Raw genomic sequence first — 22,044 nt, forward strand, 5'->3', positions numbered from 1 at the left:
ATCCGCAAAGCCATCACCACAACAGTGAGGAAGTTGCCATCTGAAGATCCAATCAAAACCATCACCTTGCCTTACATAGCAGGGATAAGCAAAAATATTTCCAAAATCTTAAACAAACACAAGATCCAGGTCCGATTTAACACAGTGCATAAAATTCGTGCTCTGATCCCATCTTTGAAGGACAAGATTCCTGACATGCAATATCCCGGCGTCTACAAACTAAGCCAGGGGTCCTCAAACTACGGCCCGCGGGCCACATGCGGCCCGCTGAGGACATTTATCCGGCCCATGGTCACTAATTGGGCTGCGCTTGTGAGCACTAATTGGGCTGCGCTGGTGAGCACTAATTGGGCTGCGCTGGTGAGCACTCATTGAGCTGCGGCGGTGAGCACTGATTGGGCAGCGCTGGTGGGCACTCATTGTGCCCACCGCACTGCGATCTGTGAACAAAACTGCAGGTGTAATTAACTTTTTAATGGCACCCGCACCAGTGTGAGCCTGGGGTAAAAGCGGAGTTCCCCCAATCAGACTGCATTGATGGGCAGTGCAGTCTGTATGTCTCTGTGTGGGCAAAGTTATTGCTGGTATATTGTTTATGTAGCGCTGTATATATATTGGTATTTTACTAATAGCAATTTTGACTCCCGAGGAAACAATGATGTCAAGAAAGAGAAAAATTGACTCGGAGTGTAGGATATTCAAATAACGGTGGACTTATGATTACTTTTTCATGCAGTACAAGGAAAGAGCTGTGTGTCTGATATGCCAGAATATAGTGTCTGTGTTCAAAGAAGACAATTTACGTCGACACTATGAAACTCAACATAAAAATAAATATGATTGTTTGGTCGGAGAAGTGAGAAAAGATAAAATATTAAAACTGAAAAATACATTAACAACTCAGCAAAATACTTTTGTGAAGCAGAAGCAGCTAAATATTTCATCACTGCGAGCAAGTTTTCAAGTTGCCAAGCTAATAGCGTGCACTGGCAGACCATTCGTGGAGGGAGAATTTGTTAAAGAATGCCTTATTTCTGTTGCCAAAGAGATGTGTCCAGAGAAGGCCGATTTATTTAGTACAGTGAGTCTTTCAGGACCTACAATTACACGGAGGATTGAAGAAATGGGAGACAATTTGCATCAGCATTTGCAAAACTCCACAAAAAAAAACTTTCCTATTTTCCTTGGCACTCGATGAAAGCAATGATGTTCGTAATCCTGCACAACTTCTAATTTTTATTCGTGGGACGAATGACTATTTCAAAGTCACAGAAGAGCTTGCTGCACTGCAAAGCATCAAAGGAACAACTACAGGAGAGGATATCTATGAAAAGGTTTGCCAAACTGTGAATGGTTTGGAGCTGAACTGGGCTAAACTAGCCAGCGTGACAACTGATGGTGCTCCTAGCATGGTGGGGTCTAAGAAAGGAGTAATTGCTCGCATTAACCAAGAGATGGACAAACATAACCATTCTCATCCAATAGGCATACACTGCCTCATCCACCAACAAGCGCTGTGTAGTAAATCACTGAAGTGGGACTCTGTTATGAAAATTGTGGTATCTTGTGTTAACTTCATTAGAGTTCATGCACTAAACCACAGACATTTCAGGAATTTCTGTCTGAGCTAAATGTTGACTATGAATATGTTCTGTACCACACAGAAGTCCGTTGGCTGAGTCGAGGGAGAGTTTTGAGACGTTTCTATGACTTCCACAGATTACAGCTTTTCTGCTTTCAAAAAACAAAGAAGTACCAGAGCTCAATGATGCAGAATGGAAATGGCACCTTGCCTTTCTGACAGATGTAACAGAGCTACTCAACAGTTTCAATGTGCAACTTCAAGGAAAGGGGAAGCTCATCTGTGATATGCAATCACATGTCAAAGCATTTGAAGTAAAATTAGGCCTCCTCATCAAACAAGTGAAGGAGGAAAACTTCTGCCATCTCCCCACAACTCAAAATCTGTTAGCGGAAAAACCATTGGTTGCATTCCCAAACAAAACATGTGTGGATTCACTGGAAAAATTGCAAAAGGAGTTCCAATTTAGATTTAAAGAGTTTCATCTCCATGAACAGGACATACAGCTTTTCCGTAACCCATTTTCTATTGACATTGAAAATGTGGATACAATTTACCAAATGGAACTGGCTGAACTGCAGAATTGTGACTCTCTTAAAGACGCATTCAAGTCAAGCAGCCTTCATAATTTCTATGCATCTCTCCCCTCTGAGACATATCCTCATCTCAGGAACCATGCACTCAAAATGGCAACCATCTTTGGCAGCACTTATGTCTGTGAACAGACTTTTTCCAGAATAAAACATTTGAAATCTCCAACCAGATGTAGACTAACGGATGCACACTTGCATCACTTGTTACGGCTAGCAGTGACAAATATGGAAACGGACATTGACCATCTCATTAGCCAAAAGCAGGCCCATAGTTCCCATTGAAATACTGGCAAGTTTGTTGATTTAACTTTACTTGTTCTTCATTTTAAATATTGTATTTGTTCCCGTTTTTTTCTTCACTTCAAAATAAGATATATGCAGTGTGCATAGGAATTTGTTCATAGTTTTTTTTTTTAACTATAGTCCGGCCCTCCAACGGTCTGAGGGACAGTGAACTGGCCCCCTGTTTAAAAAGTTTGAGGACCCCTGAACTAAGCTGTACCTGCGGCAGCAGTAACATTGGGTAAACTAAATGACATCTCGGACCGTGTTCGTGAACACAAGATCTGAAACACGACAAGACCAATACTTCTGCCGTGGCTGATCATTACTTGTGTAATAACACGCTGGAGACGGCTTGTGGAATCGGTCCTTTTATTTCACTTCTTGCAGTTCACAAACACTCCCCGTTGCTGGCAGGCAACGGGAAGCGGGCAGACAGCTACCAGAGACCCACCGCCACGTGGCACTCGGAGCCCCACTCGCGCGTGGCCTCTCTCTCTCTCTTCGTTCCGTGTCTGACCACGTGTCTCTCCTCTCTCCCCTTATTTAATGCCTGGGTCACGTGGTACACTCCAGCCAATCCTCAACAGCCTGAGCCGAATGTTCCAGATCCCCCATCAACTCCCGGGACCACGCCCCTGACTTGTCTTCCCATTGGCTGAGGCCAAGACCAGCGAAACCAATCACCTAGCTGACATCCCGTGATCACGCCGAGGCCATGCTCCCAGGATCTCCCCCCATTGGCTGTAAAGCGGGACCGGCAAAGCTGATCACCACGTGAATCCGACATAGGCTCTTATTACACTTGAATGCGGCTGGCTCACGTGAAATTATTTTATCTAAAACGATGGTACTTTGCAAGCCGACTGGCTATCAACAAGAATTCGTTCACGAAGCCATCCATTTATACAGACACAATTTCAACCGAGACGACAGTTTTAAACTCATCAATAATTGGAAAGATGTCATCAACCACTTTGGGTCATCAATAATTGTAAAGATGTCATCAATCACTTTGGGTCATGATTTGATTTGTGTTTTCTTGTCAACCTCTACTGTCAACAGTGTGGATGTGTGTAGCGAGGTGCAATGCCCCCCCCCCATCTCTACCCCCCCCTCTCTCCCCCTATCTCTAACCCCCCTCTCTCTCCCCCTATCTCTAACTGGCTGCCCCGCCCATGCTGTTTGTGCCGTGCAGCTCTCTTGCTCCCAGATCTCGTCCCCCGCCCATTCACTTTGGAAACCCTTACAGTGAGGGAAAAAAGTATTTGATCCCCTGCTGATTTTGTACGTTTGCCCACTGACAAAGAAATGATCAGTCTAATTTTAATGGTAGGTTTATTTGAACAGTGAGAGACAGAATAACAACAACAAAATCCAGAAAAACGCATGTCAAAAATGTTATAAATTGATCTGCATTTTAATGAGGGAAATAAGTATTTGACCCCTCTGCAAAACATGACTTAGTACTTGGTGGCAAAACCCTTGTTGGCAATCACAGAGGTCAGACGTTCCTTGTAGTTGGCCACCAGGTTTGCACACATCTCAGGAGGGATTTTGTCCCACTCCTCTTTGCAGATCTCCTCCAAGTCATTATGGTTTCGAGGCTGACGTTTGGCAACTCGAACCTTCAGCTCCCTCCACAGATTTTCTATGGGATTAAGGTCTGGAGACTGGCTAGGCCACTCCAGGACCTTAGTTTGCTTCTACTTGAGTCACTCATTTGTTGCCTTGGCCGTGTGTTTTGGGTCATTGTCATGCTGGAATACCCATCCACGACCCATTTTCAATGCCCTGGCTGAGGGAAGGAGGTTCTCACCCAAGATTTGACGGTACATGGTCCCGTCCATCGTCCCTTTGATGCGGTGAAGTTGCCCTGTCCCCTTAGCAGAAAAACAACCCCAAAGCATAATGTTTCCACCTCCATGTTTGACGGTGGGGATGGTGTTCTTGGGGTCATAGGCAGCATTCCTCCTCCTCCAAACACGGCGAGTTGAGTTGATGCCAAGGAGCTCCATTTTAGTGTCATTTGACCACAACACTTTCACCCAGTTGTCCTCTGAATCATTCAGATGTTTATTGGCAAACTTCAGATGGGCATGTATATGTGCTTTCTTGAGCAGGGGGACCTTGCGGGCGCTGTAGGATTTCAGTCCTTCACGGCGTAGTGTGTTACCAACTGTTTTCTTGGTGACTATGGTCCCAGCTGCCTTGAGATCATTGACAAAATCCTCCCGTGTAGTTCTGGGCTGATTCCTCACCGTTCTCATGATCATTGCAACTCCACGAGGTGATATCTTGCATGGAGCCCCAGGCCGAGGGAGATTGACAGTTATTTAGCGAATAATCGCACCAACTGTTGTCACCTTCTCACCAAGCTGCTTGGCGATGGTCTTGTAGCCCATTCCAGCCTTTTGTATGTCTACAATCTTGTCCCTGGCATCCTTGGAGAGCTCTTTGGTCTTCGCCATGGTGGAGAGTTTGGAATCTGATTGATTGCTTCTGTGAACAGGTGTCTTTTATACAGGTAACAAAGCTGAGATTAGGAGCACTCTCTTAGAGTGTGATCCTAATCTCAGCTGTATAAAAGACACCTGGGAGCCATAAATTATAGACTGATCATTTCTTTGTCAGTGGGCAAACGTACAAAATCAGCAGGGGATCAAATACTTTTTTCCTTTACTGTATAAGCAGTTGCATTTGGAGGCTTGCCCCCTCTTTTCTCTCTGCCTGATGAGGACCGCTTGTGTTGCGATCGAAACGTCGTGGGTTTTTTGCTTTTATTATTTTCAATTCATTATTTTTAATTGAAATGTATTTTATTCTATTATTTTTATTTTCTATCTACGTGACTATACCGAAAGAACCGAGAATAGAAATCCCTGCAGTCACAAAGTTTTAAGTCAAAATTTTATCCATTATTTATATCCCTCCAATCACTAATAACAACCTCAACTGCAGCTCACACCAAAATAATTATTTCAGCTCAAAAACAAATTTTGACACGAAAGTCACAGCCTGCCAAAGCGTGTACCAGGCCTCTCAGCTTTTGCTCGGCAGGTAAACTTCCAGCAGAGCATGAAGTCCCAAGCATCGCATGATCTTTTAAGCACGGTGAGATGTACGAAGGCTCACGGACCCCAGGCATTGACTCACATTGTCAACACGTGAAAAGGGCACAGTTTGACATACAATATGAGTCAATTGAGAAGTAACAACAACAAAAGATGGAGGGTTATTTTCGCTCCACCAACTGTTATCAGTTTGTCTCAATTCTCTTTTTAGTGTCGCTCAAAAATAACATCAATGAGAAGCAAAGTGGTGTGCGTAGATCTTTGAACTATGGATCTGCTCTTAGTCTTGAAGGGTCTGCCCGAGGCCTGAGCAGTCTGCCGTAAATCATGATGACCCATGCAACTGCAGTTTGAAAACCACTAATAAATCAGGGTTGGCAAGAGCCTTTATAGAGACTTCGTAGAGTTATTGCACAGGAAAATATGTCCCTTAAACAGTTGTGTTCATTACTATCAACGGGGCATGTGATCAACAGAAACGCAATAAAGGAATAGTTTAACACGCAGGCTTTCACAACCAATATTATCCGTAATAGATGTTTTTGGGTTAGATTGCGTAAATATAAATGCGTCGTTAAACCTGCCAACAGCCAGTTATTAAGGTTTGTTGCATGATGATGCTTGTTCTAATTACTGGTGAAACGTCGTACTCGTATTATAAATGTTGTGGGTTTACGCTCCAACATAACGGTGTGCTGTACTAGTGTGGTGAGTTGAACTGAGTCGCAAGACATACACTTGGAGGCAACACATTTATTTAACACCAACACACGGGGTAACTACAGTGGTACCTCGGTATACGTCATTAATTCGTTCCAGAAGGTAGGACTTATACCGAAAATGACGTATACCAAACGAATTTGTCCCATGAGAAATAAAGGGAAAGGAAATAATCCGTTCCAGAGTATAAGAAATGATATTGTATATGGCATATTATACATTAATGCGGTTGTATAAAATACTTTAGACACTACTTATTACTAAAATGCATACATAAATTAAAATACATGCATAAATAAATTAAAATAAATTTGAATACAAATACAATTTAACGTCACTTTACCTTTCTGAGAGGAGTTAAAATTACAGCAAGAGTTGTGCACTGAACGAGATCTACTGTACAGGCAGACTGAGGAGCGGCGCTTGGTTTCAGTCGTGAACGGGGTATACGCGGGTACACGGTGACTCATCCCGACCCATACAAGTTCTAGCAAGCGCGTCATATCCCAAGATATTATAGATTTGAAGCTTTCGTGACTGCAAAGATTCATATTCTTAGGTTTTTTCGGTTAAGTCACGTAAGTAAAACATCAAAATAAAAATAATAAAATAAAAATCACGGTGATTTTTATTTTATTATTTTTATTTTGATGTTTTACTTACGTGACTTAACCGAAAAAACCTAAGAATATCCCAAGATATGTTTTTCTCGTCAAAACACGACATATACCAAATTCGACGTATTCCAAAACGGTCGTATACCGAGGTATGACTGTACCCTTAACAGAATAACGACCTATGGTGGTGACCACCAGGCTAACTACACTAATTACACCGTAACTAGCTACAACGGACCAGACCACAGCTTGGGTCCAGGTCCACGTGTTGGAGACTCGGTAGAACGTAGAACGTAGACGAAGGTTTCTTCAGGATGAACAACAATGCCAGTCCCTCTGTGGGACCCTGTCTATATACAGCCATAGTGTCAATCTACTGCTAGATGACGGCCTCCCAAAGCTATCATTCGACCATACTTCACGACGGCTGGTCATCGCGGGTTGGTGAAGCCAGGGATAATAGACGTGCGAGTATAGATATACAGCATTTGGAGATTCCGCTGAACCGCCTTGTTGAATGATCACTAGTCTATCCCACCATCTGCTTGTGGCGATTTTTTTGCTGGTTCTCAGAAACTACGGAGGGTCAAGCCTGGCTCAAGTTGCTTGGATGGGTGAGAAGCGATGTGCACGCCACGGGGTGCTGTGCGCGTTTGATTGCGAGGGGTGCAAGGTGCCAGGAGATGGCAGTAGATAATGGGTGTGATCCACAGTTGGTTTGGTTCTATTTACCGTGGCTGAGTGTGTCTGTTGGTTGAATCAGTATATGGCTGCGCAGATAATTGAGTGCTATCCCGTTGTATGCGTGGGTTTTTACCCACGATATTACATTTTTCACCCACACGCCACACTTGAATGGTCTTGCGACTCAGTGAGGTTTTCAATAATTATCGGTAAATAATTGGCTTCATAATTACGACTAGCACATCCCATCATGGGCTGCATAGAGGAGCATGCCACGTGCATGCCACGTGCTATCTCGAGTCGAGAAGTTCCCTCTCGTCTAAGCCCTTCCGATAGCTGTGGTGGCAAGAGAAATTGAATGCACGGGGCTGTGCTTACTGTGACTTGTGTGGCTTGGAGCACTGACCGCCGTGTGAGCGTCTCTTATCAAACATGGAGAAGTGAATTGCCGTTGCCACCAGTGGCGCGCGCACACATCCGTCTTGCGCCACAGTGGCACGGTCTGTCATGTGTGACGCGCTCCTCTGAAGTAAATGGCAAGGTGCCGCATGTCAGAGGGTGAAGGAATACGAGGCATGTAAACGGTTTGCGACAACCGAGGTTGCTCAACACATCAGCGCGTTCACCGGTTGTGATTTGTGGCTCGGTAATTGGACACCCCTAGGTTGCATTCACAGCGGTGTGGATGTGATGAGAAATACAACACCCCTCTCCATTTATCCCCCGATGATTAAATTTAATTATTGGGATTGAAGATTGATTTTTCTTTTTTGTTTGTTTAAACACCGCTGTGAATGGTCGCGCCTTTTAGCGGCTGTGAATGTGAGAGCCACGTGATCCAATTCCGTACAACATACAAATAAACGTAGTCGAGTCTTAAGGATGAGATTTGATTATTGCATCGTAAACCTAACGTGTATCCAGTACATGGAGACCGTGTGGCAGACATGCATCACCCTTTGCTGTGTGCTTGAACCTATGCAGGTTACAAGCATATGCCAAACACATATGCTATGTAGTGTCACGGATGTGATGCATATCTTAATGCCACATACACTATTTTCTGATGCTGTTTTGATAGTGTGTATGTTACACTTCTTTCTCACCGTACGTAGCCAACCAAGCGAATCGGAGGTGTACAGTGGTACACAAGCGCAATTGTTGCATATGTGCTATAAAGAAGGGCTAATGCTCGAAATGTCGCCTAGTATATATATTCCCTTGAAGGCCACAGTATTATTGAGGAAATGTGTTGAGCTTTTTGTGGATGCAAATAGATATTCACATGCACAAAATAATTCAGCAAAAAAACAGGTGCGGACATTAAATCATAAGTGTGCTGAACAGAATTCACACAAGCAACAAGTGCCTCCATAATGATCATAAATACAGCACAGAAATGAAGTGCTTGAACCTGAAAGGATCAAAACTAAACACACATTCAGAAAACACAATTATCATACATTTTGCACCCTGAGAAGGCACACTTTCAAACGTGCCTACAGCTGTGAAAGCAATACGGGACATTCGGTGAAATGCAGTTTTGTGAAATGATGGCTTTTTATGCAAACTGTTTCATGTAATCACGAGACTATCAGCCCCAGAGGGTTAGGGTTGAGTGGTGGAACACGTACGATGGGACAGCTTGTCCCAAAAATTACTCTTCAATCTAAATTGCAAATCATCTACCATTGCCTTCGGTGTACTTGTACACATGCCACACAGCAGCGCGTGCTATTTTGTTCACGTCAATTTTTGTTAAGTTAATGATTTGCAATGAAAACATATAAAACGTATTGCAGTCGTTGTACATTACATATTTATTCATTTCGTTCTGCAATATTATATTTCACATGAACAACAACTTGAATGCAGAGGATTTTACTGCGACTGTATTAATAATCACTTTCACAAGCTGAACACCAACACACACTAGCCATGTACGCGGGGGTTACATTTAGAAGAAGAAGAAGAAACGGCCCGGCATGAAACGGACATCGATTAAATACCGTAGACGACAAATCAAGTCGTGTTCCAGTGGAACATCCATGTTCGTTTCGTGCATTTCCCCGTGCTTAAATTCAGCATCTACTCATCGCGACGGTGGTTCACAAAAACAACAACAAAAACACACTTCCGTATGATCCGTACCTTTCATAACATCTTATCACAAGAGTAGCGGTCTTTCATTAGTTGGAGCAGCCAGGCAGTAGGATGTGGAAAATAGATTCAGCACCCCCCTTCCAACCACCCAAACTTCTAATGAAGACCTCGGTGAAGACTGGCGAACACGTGCAGGTGGAGTGTGTGATTGCGGCTGTTTGTAGGGGCTGGCCTACCGCCTATCTCACTCAAGGAGATAATGATCTTCAACAAGAGTCCACTTAATGTCAAAGTGGTGCCAATGTCCGCCATCTGCATGTATTAGCGAGGAGGGCATGTTACGCATGCACGAGGGTAATATTATCACGAGTGAAACTAAAACTTTTGAACTAAACTATGTTTATTCTACCAGGTAAGGCTCACTGAGCTTCATAGCTCTTTTTTCAAAAGCGACGAAGTGGCTTATCATGTGGAAATGTATACCAACCACATACTCTCGATGCATGTTGATTCTAAATGTGGAGAGAAAAACCGGAGGGCCCGGAGAAAAATCCACGCGACCACGGAGAGAACATACAGACTCCAAATATACAGGTGTCAGGGTCGGGATGGAAGTCACGCACACCCCACATACCAGGCGAGGGAGTTAACATCTCGCTACCGCGGGGGCCCGAGTTGTTGACTGTTCCACCCATCTCTCAGGCCCTTAATTCAGTTGTTCACACGCTCTGCCTTACATGCGCATGGTAGCCATATAATATTAATTATGTATCAGTTACAGGAATGTACTTCAAACACGAGTGTTACATGATTGGGGCTGAGGTCTAAAGTACAGATGGTTGGGTGATTTGGGGACCATGTCAAACATTCCATGAGAAATCTAACCTCTAAAATGAAATACGTAAAAAACGAAGCTGACAAGCCACACAATGGCTTCAATTATAGCATTGCACACACTGACCTATGGTAATGTCAATGAAATTCATGAAGAAATAAAGTGCACAACAGCAAGCGAAACTAACTTTGCAGGTTTTAGGTTTTAAAATACATTAATAATGTTTTATCAGTTATCACTAACCCAGGACAAATGCACAATGGATTACACGATCACAGAGCCACAATTCAGAGAGTGATGGCCAAGGGCAATTTAAGTAACAGGTATATAAAGTGCAGTGGTTTTTACGAGGAAATTAGGAAATGCTCGTATTATTCTGCAGTGACTTATAATGTCACGGCAATGAATTGCCCATCCATCTACTTTATTATAACACTGCTCGTTGTTGTGTTCATCAACTGCATCAACGATTGAGTGGTAGCACATTTAGTTGATATTATAATATGCTGAAGCATTCTAGGATAACATGGTTTGCCTCTAAGTGTTTATATATAAAGTGCAAAATTTGAAAATATTTGCATGTGTATATATTTATTTTTTATATAAAATTATCACTGAATAAATCACAATACTTTAGTATATAAAAATGTAATCAATGGTCTAATGCTATGTCAACTTGGCCATTCCTTATTCCAAAGGCACAAGATGACATGTATTTATGATATATAATGTATGCACATTTTTTTGTTGTTGTACACAATGTACGTTCAAATACAAAATATACACCACTAAGTTCATGTTCTCTCCTTCGCTTTCTTTTTTGCATACTGTGTATCTCTATATAACTGGTTTCCATTACATTATGGGAATATACTAGCACATTCCAAATCAGAATATTCCTGACGCGCAGGTAATATCACTATCAACACCTTAAATGAGCCGGCTTCATTGCCAAGAGAGAGCTTCTTCCTCCTTCATTCTACGTGAGAAACGGAGCACGTGCTCCTGATTTTATTTTTCTCACAACATCCTACATAATAGACAGTATTCATTCCATAGAGTTTCTTTGGGATGTGAGTCTTATACCGGTATACCTTTAAACTGCGTTATAGGATTCGTGCACATTACTACATTGTTGAAGAATTATTGTTGACTTTAAAAAAAATGCAAATTATTTACCCATGAAAGCCTCACCAAGTGTCAAAACTCATCTTAAGGATTGTCCTGCATTTTAATGTTTTTTTTGTTGCCAAATGTGAGGAAGCCAGAATTACCGAGAGAGATCTCACTTAAGAGCAGGTGACACTCCACACGACCATGCTCTTGGCCACCACACGGCCCTGTATCTACATCGTTGGGGAAACTTTGATGGCTGGCTACCCCTGCAACAAATCCTCATCAGGCTCAAACCTACATGGCTTCTGAGATGGGACGAAATTACCATATCTTCCACAAACTTGGATAATCACTCTGTTAACCGCAGTTTCATGAATACCATTAATGCTGTACTGTGGATAGGTTCACAATGCAATGTTTACTTGACCCCCCCCCCCCCCCAACAAAATAGTAGTCAGTATCAAAGTTCCACTCTCGTAACGTTTGTGCTCGAACATTACCGATCTCGCCAGGAGAGTCCTCACTGTAGACCACCACAACGAGCGGTTGTGCTGCCCAGCGCTCTAATTGTGCCGCGTGCTGTTAGGCACGGTGTCTGACGTTTCGCTCCGCGTGCGATGAATTCACCGAAGAAGCTCCCAGCACATGGCGCAAAACGTCGAACAACATGTCCAACAGCACAGCGCAACAACCGGAAATCACACCGCAGAGGCATGAACGCAAGGTTCAAGCGTGTAAAGGTGCACTGCCCTTCCCCCGCACATCTGATTAGCATGGTTGGCTACGTACGGTGCGAAAGAAGTTCAATATGCATACATCCTGAATTGATGTTTCGGGAATTCACACGTTACCTGAACATCAGAGGTTAAGCCCCATCCCGAAGCAAACAGTTAATGAACTAATGTAACAGTGGAACATAATTCCGATTGTACACTGATGTATCTGAGATGCAATGGCTCAATCTACTCTTGCCAACTGCGGAATAGTACGATCGATACCCAGAGGAAACCTTGGGCGTGTTTTTCCCCCATTGAAATATTTCCTAACGATTCCATCACTTGTCATAATTCAGTGTCACGGTTAACTTCAGGGGGTCAGGCGAACCTATTACGTTCAGCGTATTTATTGAAAGAACAATTATTTACATACATGCGATTGACGTGCCTGCGTTGTGAGCTCAATAATCAATAGTAAATCGATGTCGTGACACGTTGTGACACCGCTGCTTCTTAATAACCAGCCGAAGGGAGTTCGAGGGCATCAAAACGTTACAACACAAATGTTCACGAGTGTGTGTTGCTCAGCATACAGCAGCTACGTATAAAGTACATATCGTTTATATATGACACATAGTGAAGTATATATATATTTACATGTATTTTTGTATGTTGTGACACACTTTCAAATAGCCCCTTAGTCCCAGTTAAAGAGTACTGTCGACAAAATTACGGTATTCTCTCTTTCCATAGACAACTTCACTGTTTTCTAAAAGTGCTTTAAGAACTCTAGTGAATGCGCAGGGTGTCCACAAAGGTGTGATCTATTCTTCAAGAATTACGAGACAGCGGTTTGTTCTAGATCAATACTTCAGATTCTCCCGAATAGCCTGTTGCCTGTCGCTGCAAGTACAATTAGCGAAGATCTATAAAGGCCAGCATGGCACACCACGCCAGGTACTCATTTAAGGCTGAATCTACCTCGGGGAGTCTCAGGACTGCCACTGTTATTGGTTGTGAGCGGGCATCGAACTCAGCTCGCCCAGGGTCATAGCGTAATGCGCTAACCACTGCGCCGCCGCTCCCCATAAAACTATACACGCACACGCGTAGTGTGAAGATTTTTTTTATCACGAGGGTTTCATCCCATCTAATCCTTTGCCTGTCCACCATGGCGTGTGGCGACACACATCGCATCTAGATTGGAGAGAGTCCCAGGTGTTCGCCCACCGTGATTGCATCGGCTGTGATTGTCTCCATTGATTGAGTTTAATGAATTCCTTTGCCAATATTTTCAAACCACACCTCTCAAACCTTAAAACGCACCTCAAACCCAATTATAATTATTTTATAAATGGATGATGACATCTTCGTGGACAACCTATACTTTGTCAATTATCACAGAGATGCCTCTGTGTTGATTGACAAAGTAGCAGTCAAGGTGTTTAAGACAATGCCACAGGCACTTTACGGAACAGCCCTGAAGACAACCTCATGTAATAATTCTGGGTCGCATGAGATTGTTTTTTAACCAAATTACATATTACTTTTGGCTTTTAAACTGGTGTGCACTCTGTTATTACGTATTTATCAAACCCATGCGAGCAGGAATATTGGCATGCGGCTGGCTTGTATGAAGCATTCCAGAAAGGTCCAGGATTTGGCCTTCAGAGAACACTAACGCGATTGTTGTACAACAGTGTAAGTATTTCATCGATAAAAAAAACAATGAGGCAATACAAATTGATAAATATCAATGGTATTTGTAAACCATATCTCTCACGATGTAATATTCACATTTTATAGGTTTTTTTTGTACATTTTCAACCGATACACAACGACGAGTCTTGTAGTGATCTATAACCAGCCATGTGATGGATTTGTATTCACTCCCCACCATTTATGAGGCCAAAAAGTTACCCATATATGACCTCTGTAAGTCTGCTGACCATGTTTGCTCCCAGAAATATATAAAAACAACACACCACCTGTGTGTATGCTTACTATTTGCGGCTAGCGATGCTTGGAATAGATAATACCAGGGCTTAATTTCATCTGGAGCTTTCTGGGGCTGAGCTCCAGAAAATAATCCCTCCCAAGCCTTCTCCTGCCCCGCTTTGGGCAGGTCGATGGCTCCTGGAAATATTCTAATGAGAAAGTCATCTCTGGATATATATATACGAACGAAACGTTTCCATATACACACATGTTAAACAATAGATAAGACACCGTGAACCCCACAGTGAAATTGAGAAAAGTTATCGACATGCAGTTATTTTCAAAGTGTTCATTACTTCAGCTTGCAGCCTTAGCTCTTTATTGAGTTGCTACAGTCAATGGCATGCTTAACCGCTCATCGGGTTGCTCACCTCGCTTTCACGCTTCATAAATAGTTCTCCAAATGTCGAAAACAAACTTGTTGCGAACGACGTGGTGGCGAGTGCTGTCAGCGAGCACCTCAGTGAAAACGAGCCACGCGTGAGTGTTGCTCAAACAGATCTACGATTGACAGTGCGCGCCTGTGGAAAGAGAACAGCACGCTTTGTCATCCCACCGGCTTGTAACTTTTTACCATTTGGGTGACTCAATGTGACATATTCTTAGGTGTTTTCGGTAAAGTCACGTAGGTAAAACATCAAAATTAATAAAATAATAAAATAAAAATAAAGATCACGACGTTTCGGAGGCAACACAAGTCTCCGTCATCAGGTGGGACAGTCACAGCCAAATCAGCTGCATCAAGTGAGGCAATGATTCAAGATGTAATCCCTTAAAAGCGAGTTGAGGGGGGAGGAGAGGGGGAGGGGCTCATCAGAATGTGGTAGCCAATGAATGGAAAGTATCGGGAGAGAAGGGCCAACAAAAAGGTGGGCGACGGCGTGGAAGCTATTGTGCGCAAGCGACACACTGCTGCCCACGCCAACGCATTGGACAGAGAGGGGGGAGGGGGGAGGTCTGATACACATGAGAAAAGAAATATGATTCCTTGCAGTCACGAAAGCTTCAAGTCTAAAATCAATGTGACATGCGGAGCCACAGGCATTTCCTCTGAACTTTTGAGGGGGTAGAATCATTCCATCGCATTAGGGGTCTGAGACAACCGCTGTGACGGTGCTGTGGCTATATTAACGCTTGTGTGCTGAAAGTCCGATTAGAATTCTTCGTAAATGTTATCCATCTTCGGTACAATGCCTGTCGTTGCCATTACTGGGCACATTTAATACATTGACCTAATTATCTCCAAAAGGTAGTTTGGCGGGACGATGGCTGGCAAGAAAACAACAAATATTACGTTCAATTGAAGCATACAAACATTCACAACATTATTTCGTGACCAAATTACGTCTCACCATCAATGTTACGTTAAAAATACTTATCCATTATTAATTTGAACCGACAGTGCGTATAACCACAAGGTGTATAATTGCGAAGCTAATGTGACAAGCAAGACAAATGCATTTTATGAAGCTGACTTTTTTCGAAGAGTTTGGGAACATGCGTTCACCATTTCCCATGGTCTTGTGATGTCACAATTAATTTCACTCTGTTCGTGTCCACGAGGGAAATGAATTGCGATGAGATTTTTGCACATGAACTGATTTCACCACATGCATCGTTAGACGCTTTTGCAGTTTTACAAAAGCACTCCATCCTGCTTTCATTCACTATTTGTTGATGTATTTTTTTTATATCAATCCACGTTCAATAATTGTCATACGTTTATATATTCTGCTGTGTTTTTCCAGTTGTGTGCTTCCAATTTTTTTTACATTTTGTTTAGCAACTTGTACGTTACTTATTTTGCTCATATGAATCTTGAACCAAACTTTACGGCTTTCTTTTGTATCGTTCATTGACATTGGTTGTTTTAATGACCACGTGGTTATACAATCTGAGATGCCTAATCATTTCCCATTGACTTTTTCTCAAAATCCAATTTCAGAAAATATCTTCTCATTCTAATTTGTATTGTCGTCACGTTCATCTGCATTCTGAGTTGTAAAAGTTAAATCTTTAACAAATAGTCTCGATGAATTCTATGTATATATTGATCACATGAATGCTATCAACTACTGTATATTGATTTGAATTAGGAGAAACTGATGCAGGCATTACGAGCTCTTACAAATCAAGGCCAAACGGTTTAAATATATATAAACCATAATTATCATTATCCTTGATGGCTTCGCAATTTCAATTCCACAGAGAGTATCACACAGCCACACACACTCACATGTTGCAATACTAGAGTGTGCAATACAACGTACACAAACACATAGCACAAAAACACTATATTAACATTATTACAGATGTAATCATATGTGTAATGCTTCCAAATAAGCCGAAAAATCAATACATTAACATTACGTCTAGTTATGATAATCAGAACGTCTGAATTTCCACTCAAGTATGCACAAAATCTACACGAATTTGTAAAACTCTTCTTGAATCAATATTTCAAAATTGGAAATTATCATGGAGTGTGTTCAATGTTCCGAATGAACCCAGGTTAAGAGTATAATCATATAAATTGGTTTTATACTTTCATAACCAATATTATGACGACCAATAATTGATTTATTTTGGGCTAATGCTCAAAGTATAATGTAATTTTGAGCTATGAGGGTTAGTTATAAATATTAGTAGGGTGGGGGATGGAGAGTTATTGTTTGTTACATTATAGTTGGGTAAATCTACTTCATTGAAGATATAACAATTTACATGTATTTGTAAGGCACCTTCCACTAATATCTCAAGTTGTTTACATTATTGTCATTTACTCACGATTTACTTCGACTTTTTTTTACCATTCTCAATTTGAACGAACGCAATAACACCGTAATGGAGTTAACCCATAGCCCGTGTTCGCCAATAATTAAATACATTCACTTAGCTACACTATTTGAACTTTGTAAATTACAACCAAGCAGCAATCAGCTCTATCAAACGGGTTCACCTGCATAACTCTTCCCCATGGCGTTGTGGCGCCTACATCAGGTACCTTGAGCTCTTGCGAGCGCCTGGTGATGCTTGACCAAAGATTTTCGTTTGCGTTTCAACGTAACCGGTTTTTGCTGAAAAGGAAAACAATCATTTGGCAACACATGCCCACGTGACAACCCGATTTGATTTGGTCCTTGCCTTCGTCTCGCTCGTGGTGATGATTGCACACCACACCAGGTATTCATTTGAGGCTGAGTCTACCTAGAGGAGGCCCTGAACCAGTCAGATAATCGTCACCGGTTTTTGCATAGACCTCGGCTCGCCGGGTTTGTAGCAGACCGTGTTAACCACTGTGCAACCGCCCCAACAAGAAATATTCATGGGTTCACAGAAATTCCCAATTTGCATTACACTTAATTCTTGCTACACCAATTAGCAATGCGCACTTCAATTTCAAGCACTGTGGACATATACTGTAGCGACATATATGGCATTAATTGGATTGGGTTGCTTAAAACACAACACGCAAATGGCTCCAATGTTAAATTACTGGTGTTAAGCAAGTCCATTGCATCATACAATTTGGCACCACCATATAAATGTTTATGTAAGTAGATTTTGTTGGCCAAGTCTGTATACACCACTTTAACGAAGTATGCACACAAAACTCGAACTATTAAGCAAACCCTGTGATCTACATCGACGAACAGACCCGCCCACAGTGCACTCAATAATAACGATTTGAACAGATGGAATAATGTTTGCCAATGAGTTTACTCGTCCTCAATGTCCCCAAACAGTAGGACTCCGTGTTTTTTTCTACGATGTTGTGCCGGCCCTTCCCCTCCCTGCAGTTTCAACACGCAGGCGTCAACCCCCAGCGCGTGCTCTCTTGATCGCACGCATCAGTAGTAACGTGTTTTTAATTATACTGGCGCATGCCCATGTTACAGCCCTTTTGTCAATCCGCCGCTGGATGAGGGCCGTGCGGTTAAATGTGGTTAGGTATTTGAGCGCACTTCACCACGCTGGTCAGCACGCGTTCGTGAAGGCGGTGAGCTTAGAAGGTTGAAGGATAGTAGAATACAACATTGGCCTCTTGCTGCACTGCCCGCTGCTGACGATGCAGTCCCGCGGCATTCTACGACGCCTGCTTTACGCATTGGTGGTCGACCATCCGAGCGCTGTGCAGGTTCACACCTGCTGAGCTTCCTAGATCTGACGAGAGCGGGCGCATTTCGGCGTGGGGGGGGGGGGGGTCATAGCCTCATGGGCTTCGTGCTTAAGTACAGTACAGTACTTGTCCGTGCATTTGCACAACAAGCAGAATACGCGCGCGCTCCCACCTCGTATGCGCCATCTGTGTGCGTAATGCGTTCAGTTTAGTGAGGTTAAATACAACCGTAATTACGTTTTACGCACACCCAGGATGTACAAGCGTAATAAATCGTGGCAGTATCTCAACCGAGCGTATGGATCACTACCACTATCAAAATGAATAGACTACCACGATACCCTACAAAGCCCATTGCGAGGGCAAGTCTATAAATAAAATATTTTTTTTCCCGATGAAATGCATCTCAGCGGGTCGAACCGCCTCGTGACATCTTGAACAAGCAACACGCGTGGTGCAGAGTGTGCGCGAGGAACACTGCGGCCTCGTGAGCTCCGATGCTCAGCACAGCCGCTGCACGGCCGTGGTGCTGGGCAGGGTGTCGTCTCTCCGGTGGCACTGGTTCGAGCCCCGGTTGCGGGCCTGCTCGCTGCTATCCAGGGGCTGCAGGGGTATGGCCACGATGTCGTTGACGACCCTAGCCTCGCAGCGCTCGCGGGTGCGAGCCCCGGTGTGCAGAAAGGGACCGATCTGGCAATTGCGCGTCAGCGCGGCGGGGGATATTCTCCAGAACATCTCGTTGAGCACCTCGCGGAACTCGGTGCGCATGAGGCAGTAGATGATCGGGTTGAGGCAGCTGTTGGTGTGCGCCAGGCACACGCTGGCCGGGAACACGTACGTCTGTGCGGCGTAGAACGCCGAGCTGAAGGGCACCCTGTTGAACTTGACCAGCACGCCCCAGAGCGTGATGGCCTGGTTGGGGAGCCAGCAGATGAAGAACGAGAGCACGATGACCGTCACCGACTTGGTGACGCGTGACCGCTTCTTGGGGTTGTTGTTGTTGTTGAGCGTGTGCACTTTGAGGTAGCGCAGCAGCAGCAGGTAGCACACGCTGATGGTGAGCAGGGGCAACGCGAAGCCGAGCACAATCTTCTGGAGATGGTACAGCCCGAGCCAGAACTGCGCGCTGCTGACGGGACCGTGGAAGCGGACGAGGCACAGCTCCTCGCTGGACACGACCGCCGTCGTGGAGTAGATGGCGTGCGGCAGCGTGGCGAGTCCAGCCGCGAGCCAGATGACCAGGTTGAGCCACATGGCCGTGCAAGCCGCGGGCCTTCTCCGCGCTTTCAGGGCCGAAGCGATGGACCAGTAGCGCGTGATGCAGATGACCGTCAGGAAGAAGACGCTCGCGTACATGTTCATGACGGTCAGCGACAGGATGAGCTTGCACATGACGAGCCCGAATGGCCAGGTCATATCCAGCGCCACCTCCACGGCCCAGAACGGCAGAGTGAGCACGAACTGGAAGTCCGTGACTGCCAGCCCGAACACCAGAGTGTTTATCGCCGATTTCTGCCACCGCTGCTTGCTCCTCATGAGGAAAATAACCAAGAAGTTGCCCACGAGTCCCAGGGCGCACACCAGCGAGTAGACTATGGAGATGATGATCCGAAGGCCAGCTGAGCCGTCAGCCGGTACGTCGATGTCGTACAGAGTCACGTATCGCGGCGCTGTGAAGTTGACATTATACTTGGAGACGTTCGCGCCCGCAGAGGTCTTCACGCCGGTTAGCGACACTGGCTCCATTTGGATCCCTTTGTCCGTTGCTCTGTGATTGCTCTGAGACCTACAACAACAATACCAATAGAGCGTGAATTGCCGCGTGTAGCGGGGCAGCCACTCACCGACGCATATCGCCTTGCGAATGAGCAAAATACCTGCGACTTGACTGACACCTGCAACGGGTCTTCGTCTGCCGAAAGCGCGGGTGCTTGAGAGCTTGGCGTGAAGTTTGTTTCCCACCTGAGCAGACTGCCGATCGACAGTTGTAAGTGGCGCGTAAACGAAACAAAATCACATCGGTTGGGTCCTTAACCCACCGCGCTCGACTGGCTAACACCGTGCACGATAACACAATGCAGCTGACCAGTGCTCGGCAATCAATCGGCACGCAGTGCGGTCGCGTGCGCTGTCCGAGGTGCTGAAAGTAGCGAACAGGTTTCTCGGAAAAGAGGCTTCTGTGATACACGGAATCAAACGATGTCAATTGGTCGTAACGTAATTCGTCAAATGTATGTTTGTCTTCCGCACGAATAGCACACCAATTCACAAAGAGAAACAAATCAATTCGGAATGCAGCTTCACACCGTCAACACGCTGCAACTTACATCGCCGCGTGAAAGCAAGCGCACGAGCCGAGACTGAAAGTCCAACTGCAGGAGCAGCCCTTGCGAGCTGTGTTTATACATCGCGCCTGCTCCCCTCCCCTCCCGCTCCGACCTTCCCCCTCCTCCTCCGCCTTTCCCCCCACTCGGATGTGACCGTTTATCAGCAAGAAGCTCTGCAAGTTTTGGCTTTTACATATAGACTGTGTGAGAGCAAGTGATGTTAATGGTGAGTCAAGCGCAGTAATGCGGTGAGTTATTTTGACAACACACTGCAACTAGAACATCTTAATATTTGTTTTGTTTAACTGCATGTTGACCACAGTTGACCGCTCATGGTGAGAGTCAAATGTAAATCTTTACTGTTGTGGAGTGTGTGTTTCCAGCAGCACTAGTAGCAGCGGGGGTTTTCCCGATTTGTATTGGCTTAAGCGATACATCCCCACCGGAGATTGTCGTGGTTCTGGGGGGCTGCAATGGGGATTTTTATGGTGTTCTTTCCCTACGAGATGACCCTCTTGTCTGTAATTTCTGGGTGACAAAATTGGAAAAATTTCGGATTTAAAACATGTATCGCTGTTAAAATAAACTCGACCTTGTTCGTGTTAAATTCTTGTTGTTATACCTCTTCTACGACATGATAATAATTTACGTCAATTATTCAGTCACAATCTTCTACGATCACTGTGTGCGTCATGTGCGAGTGTGTGCACAGATTGAGGAATAGGTTTCGGGGCAATTTGCTCGCCTGTCAGCTCGCCCTTCCGCTCCCCCCTCCCCAAATATGCCCTGTGGGTGGCAGCTTTGTATCATTATGTCCACTGCACCTGTAAGATGGATTGTTGACTTAATTGTAGATAATTTGTAATTTGGCCACTGCAAAAAAAAATCTAAATTAAATACCCTCGTTACACTCTTTCATGGCAAAACATTCTTGGCAATTAAACGTGATTACACTACAAATTGTTCTTATAATGTAAATCGTTTCATATAAATTACAGCTTACAATAGTCCTAACGTGAGTACCTGACTCGATGCCAAGCTCAAATGTAATGGCAAAATCTTAAAATAGAATTCAAATCGTGTTGTGTTTTTGTTGCAGCAAACCAGTGTTTTCTTTTTTCTAACAATTGGCTCGAAATATAAAACGTAGACGCGAAGCATGTTAAATCCATACAATAGATGACACCTTCATGTTTTAACTGTATACTATTCATCTGTTTTGAGCGAATGTAACACGAAACTGCAAAGCTGGACATTGAGTGACCTTGTTTTTTCTC

General features: G+C 44.0%; 1 protein-coding gene across 1 annotated transcript; it reads right to left on the bottom strand.

Moving 5' to 3' along the window:
* Positions 1–9,359: 9,359 nt before the first annotated feature.
* On the bottom strand, positions 9,360–20,800 carry LOC133343770 (relaxin-3 receptor 1-like). The gene is made up of 3 exons (XM_061553588.1): positions 20,768–20,800; positions 20,318–20,411; positions 9,360–20,226 (listed from the first exon to the last, which is right to left on the bottom strand). The coding sequence occupies exon 3, from the start codon at positions 20,184–20,186 to the stop codon at positions 18,942–18,944; it is 1,245 nt and encodes a 414-aa protein (XP_061409572.1). The 5' UTR covers positions 20,187–20,226; positions 20,318–20,411; positions 20,768–20,800; the 3' UTR covers positions 9,360–18,941.
* Positions 20,801–22,044: the final 1,244 nt, after the last annotated feature.

Source organism: Lethenteron reissneri, chromosome 18 (assembly GCF_015708825.2).
Source record: "Lethenteron reissneri isolate LAM-NWPU_2019-01 chromosome 18, ASM1570882v1, whole genome shotgun sequence".
Classification (NCBI taxonomy): Eukaryota; Metazoa; Chordata; class Hyperoartia; order Petromyzontiformes; family Petromyzontidae; genus Lethenteron; species Lethenteron reissneri.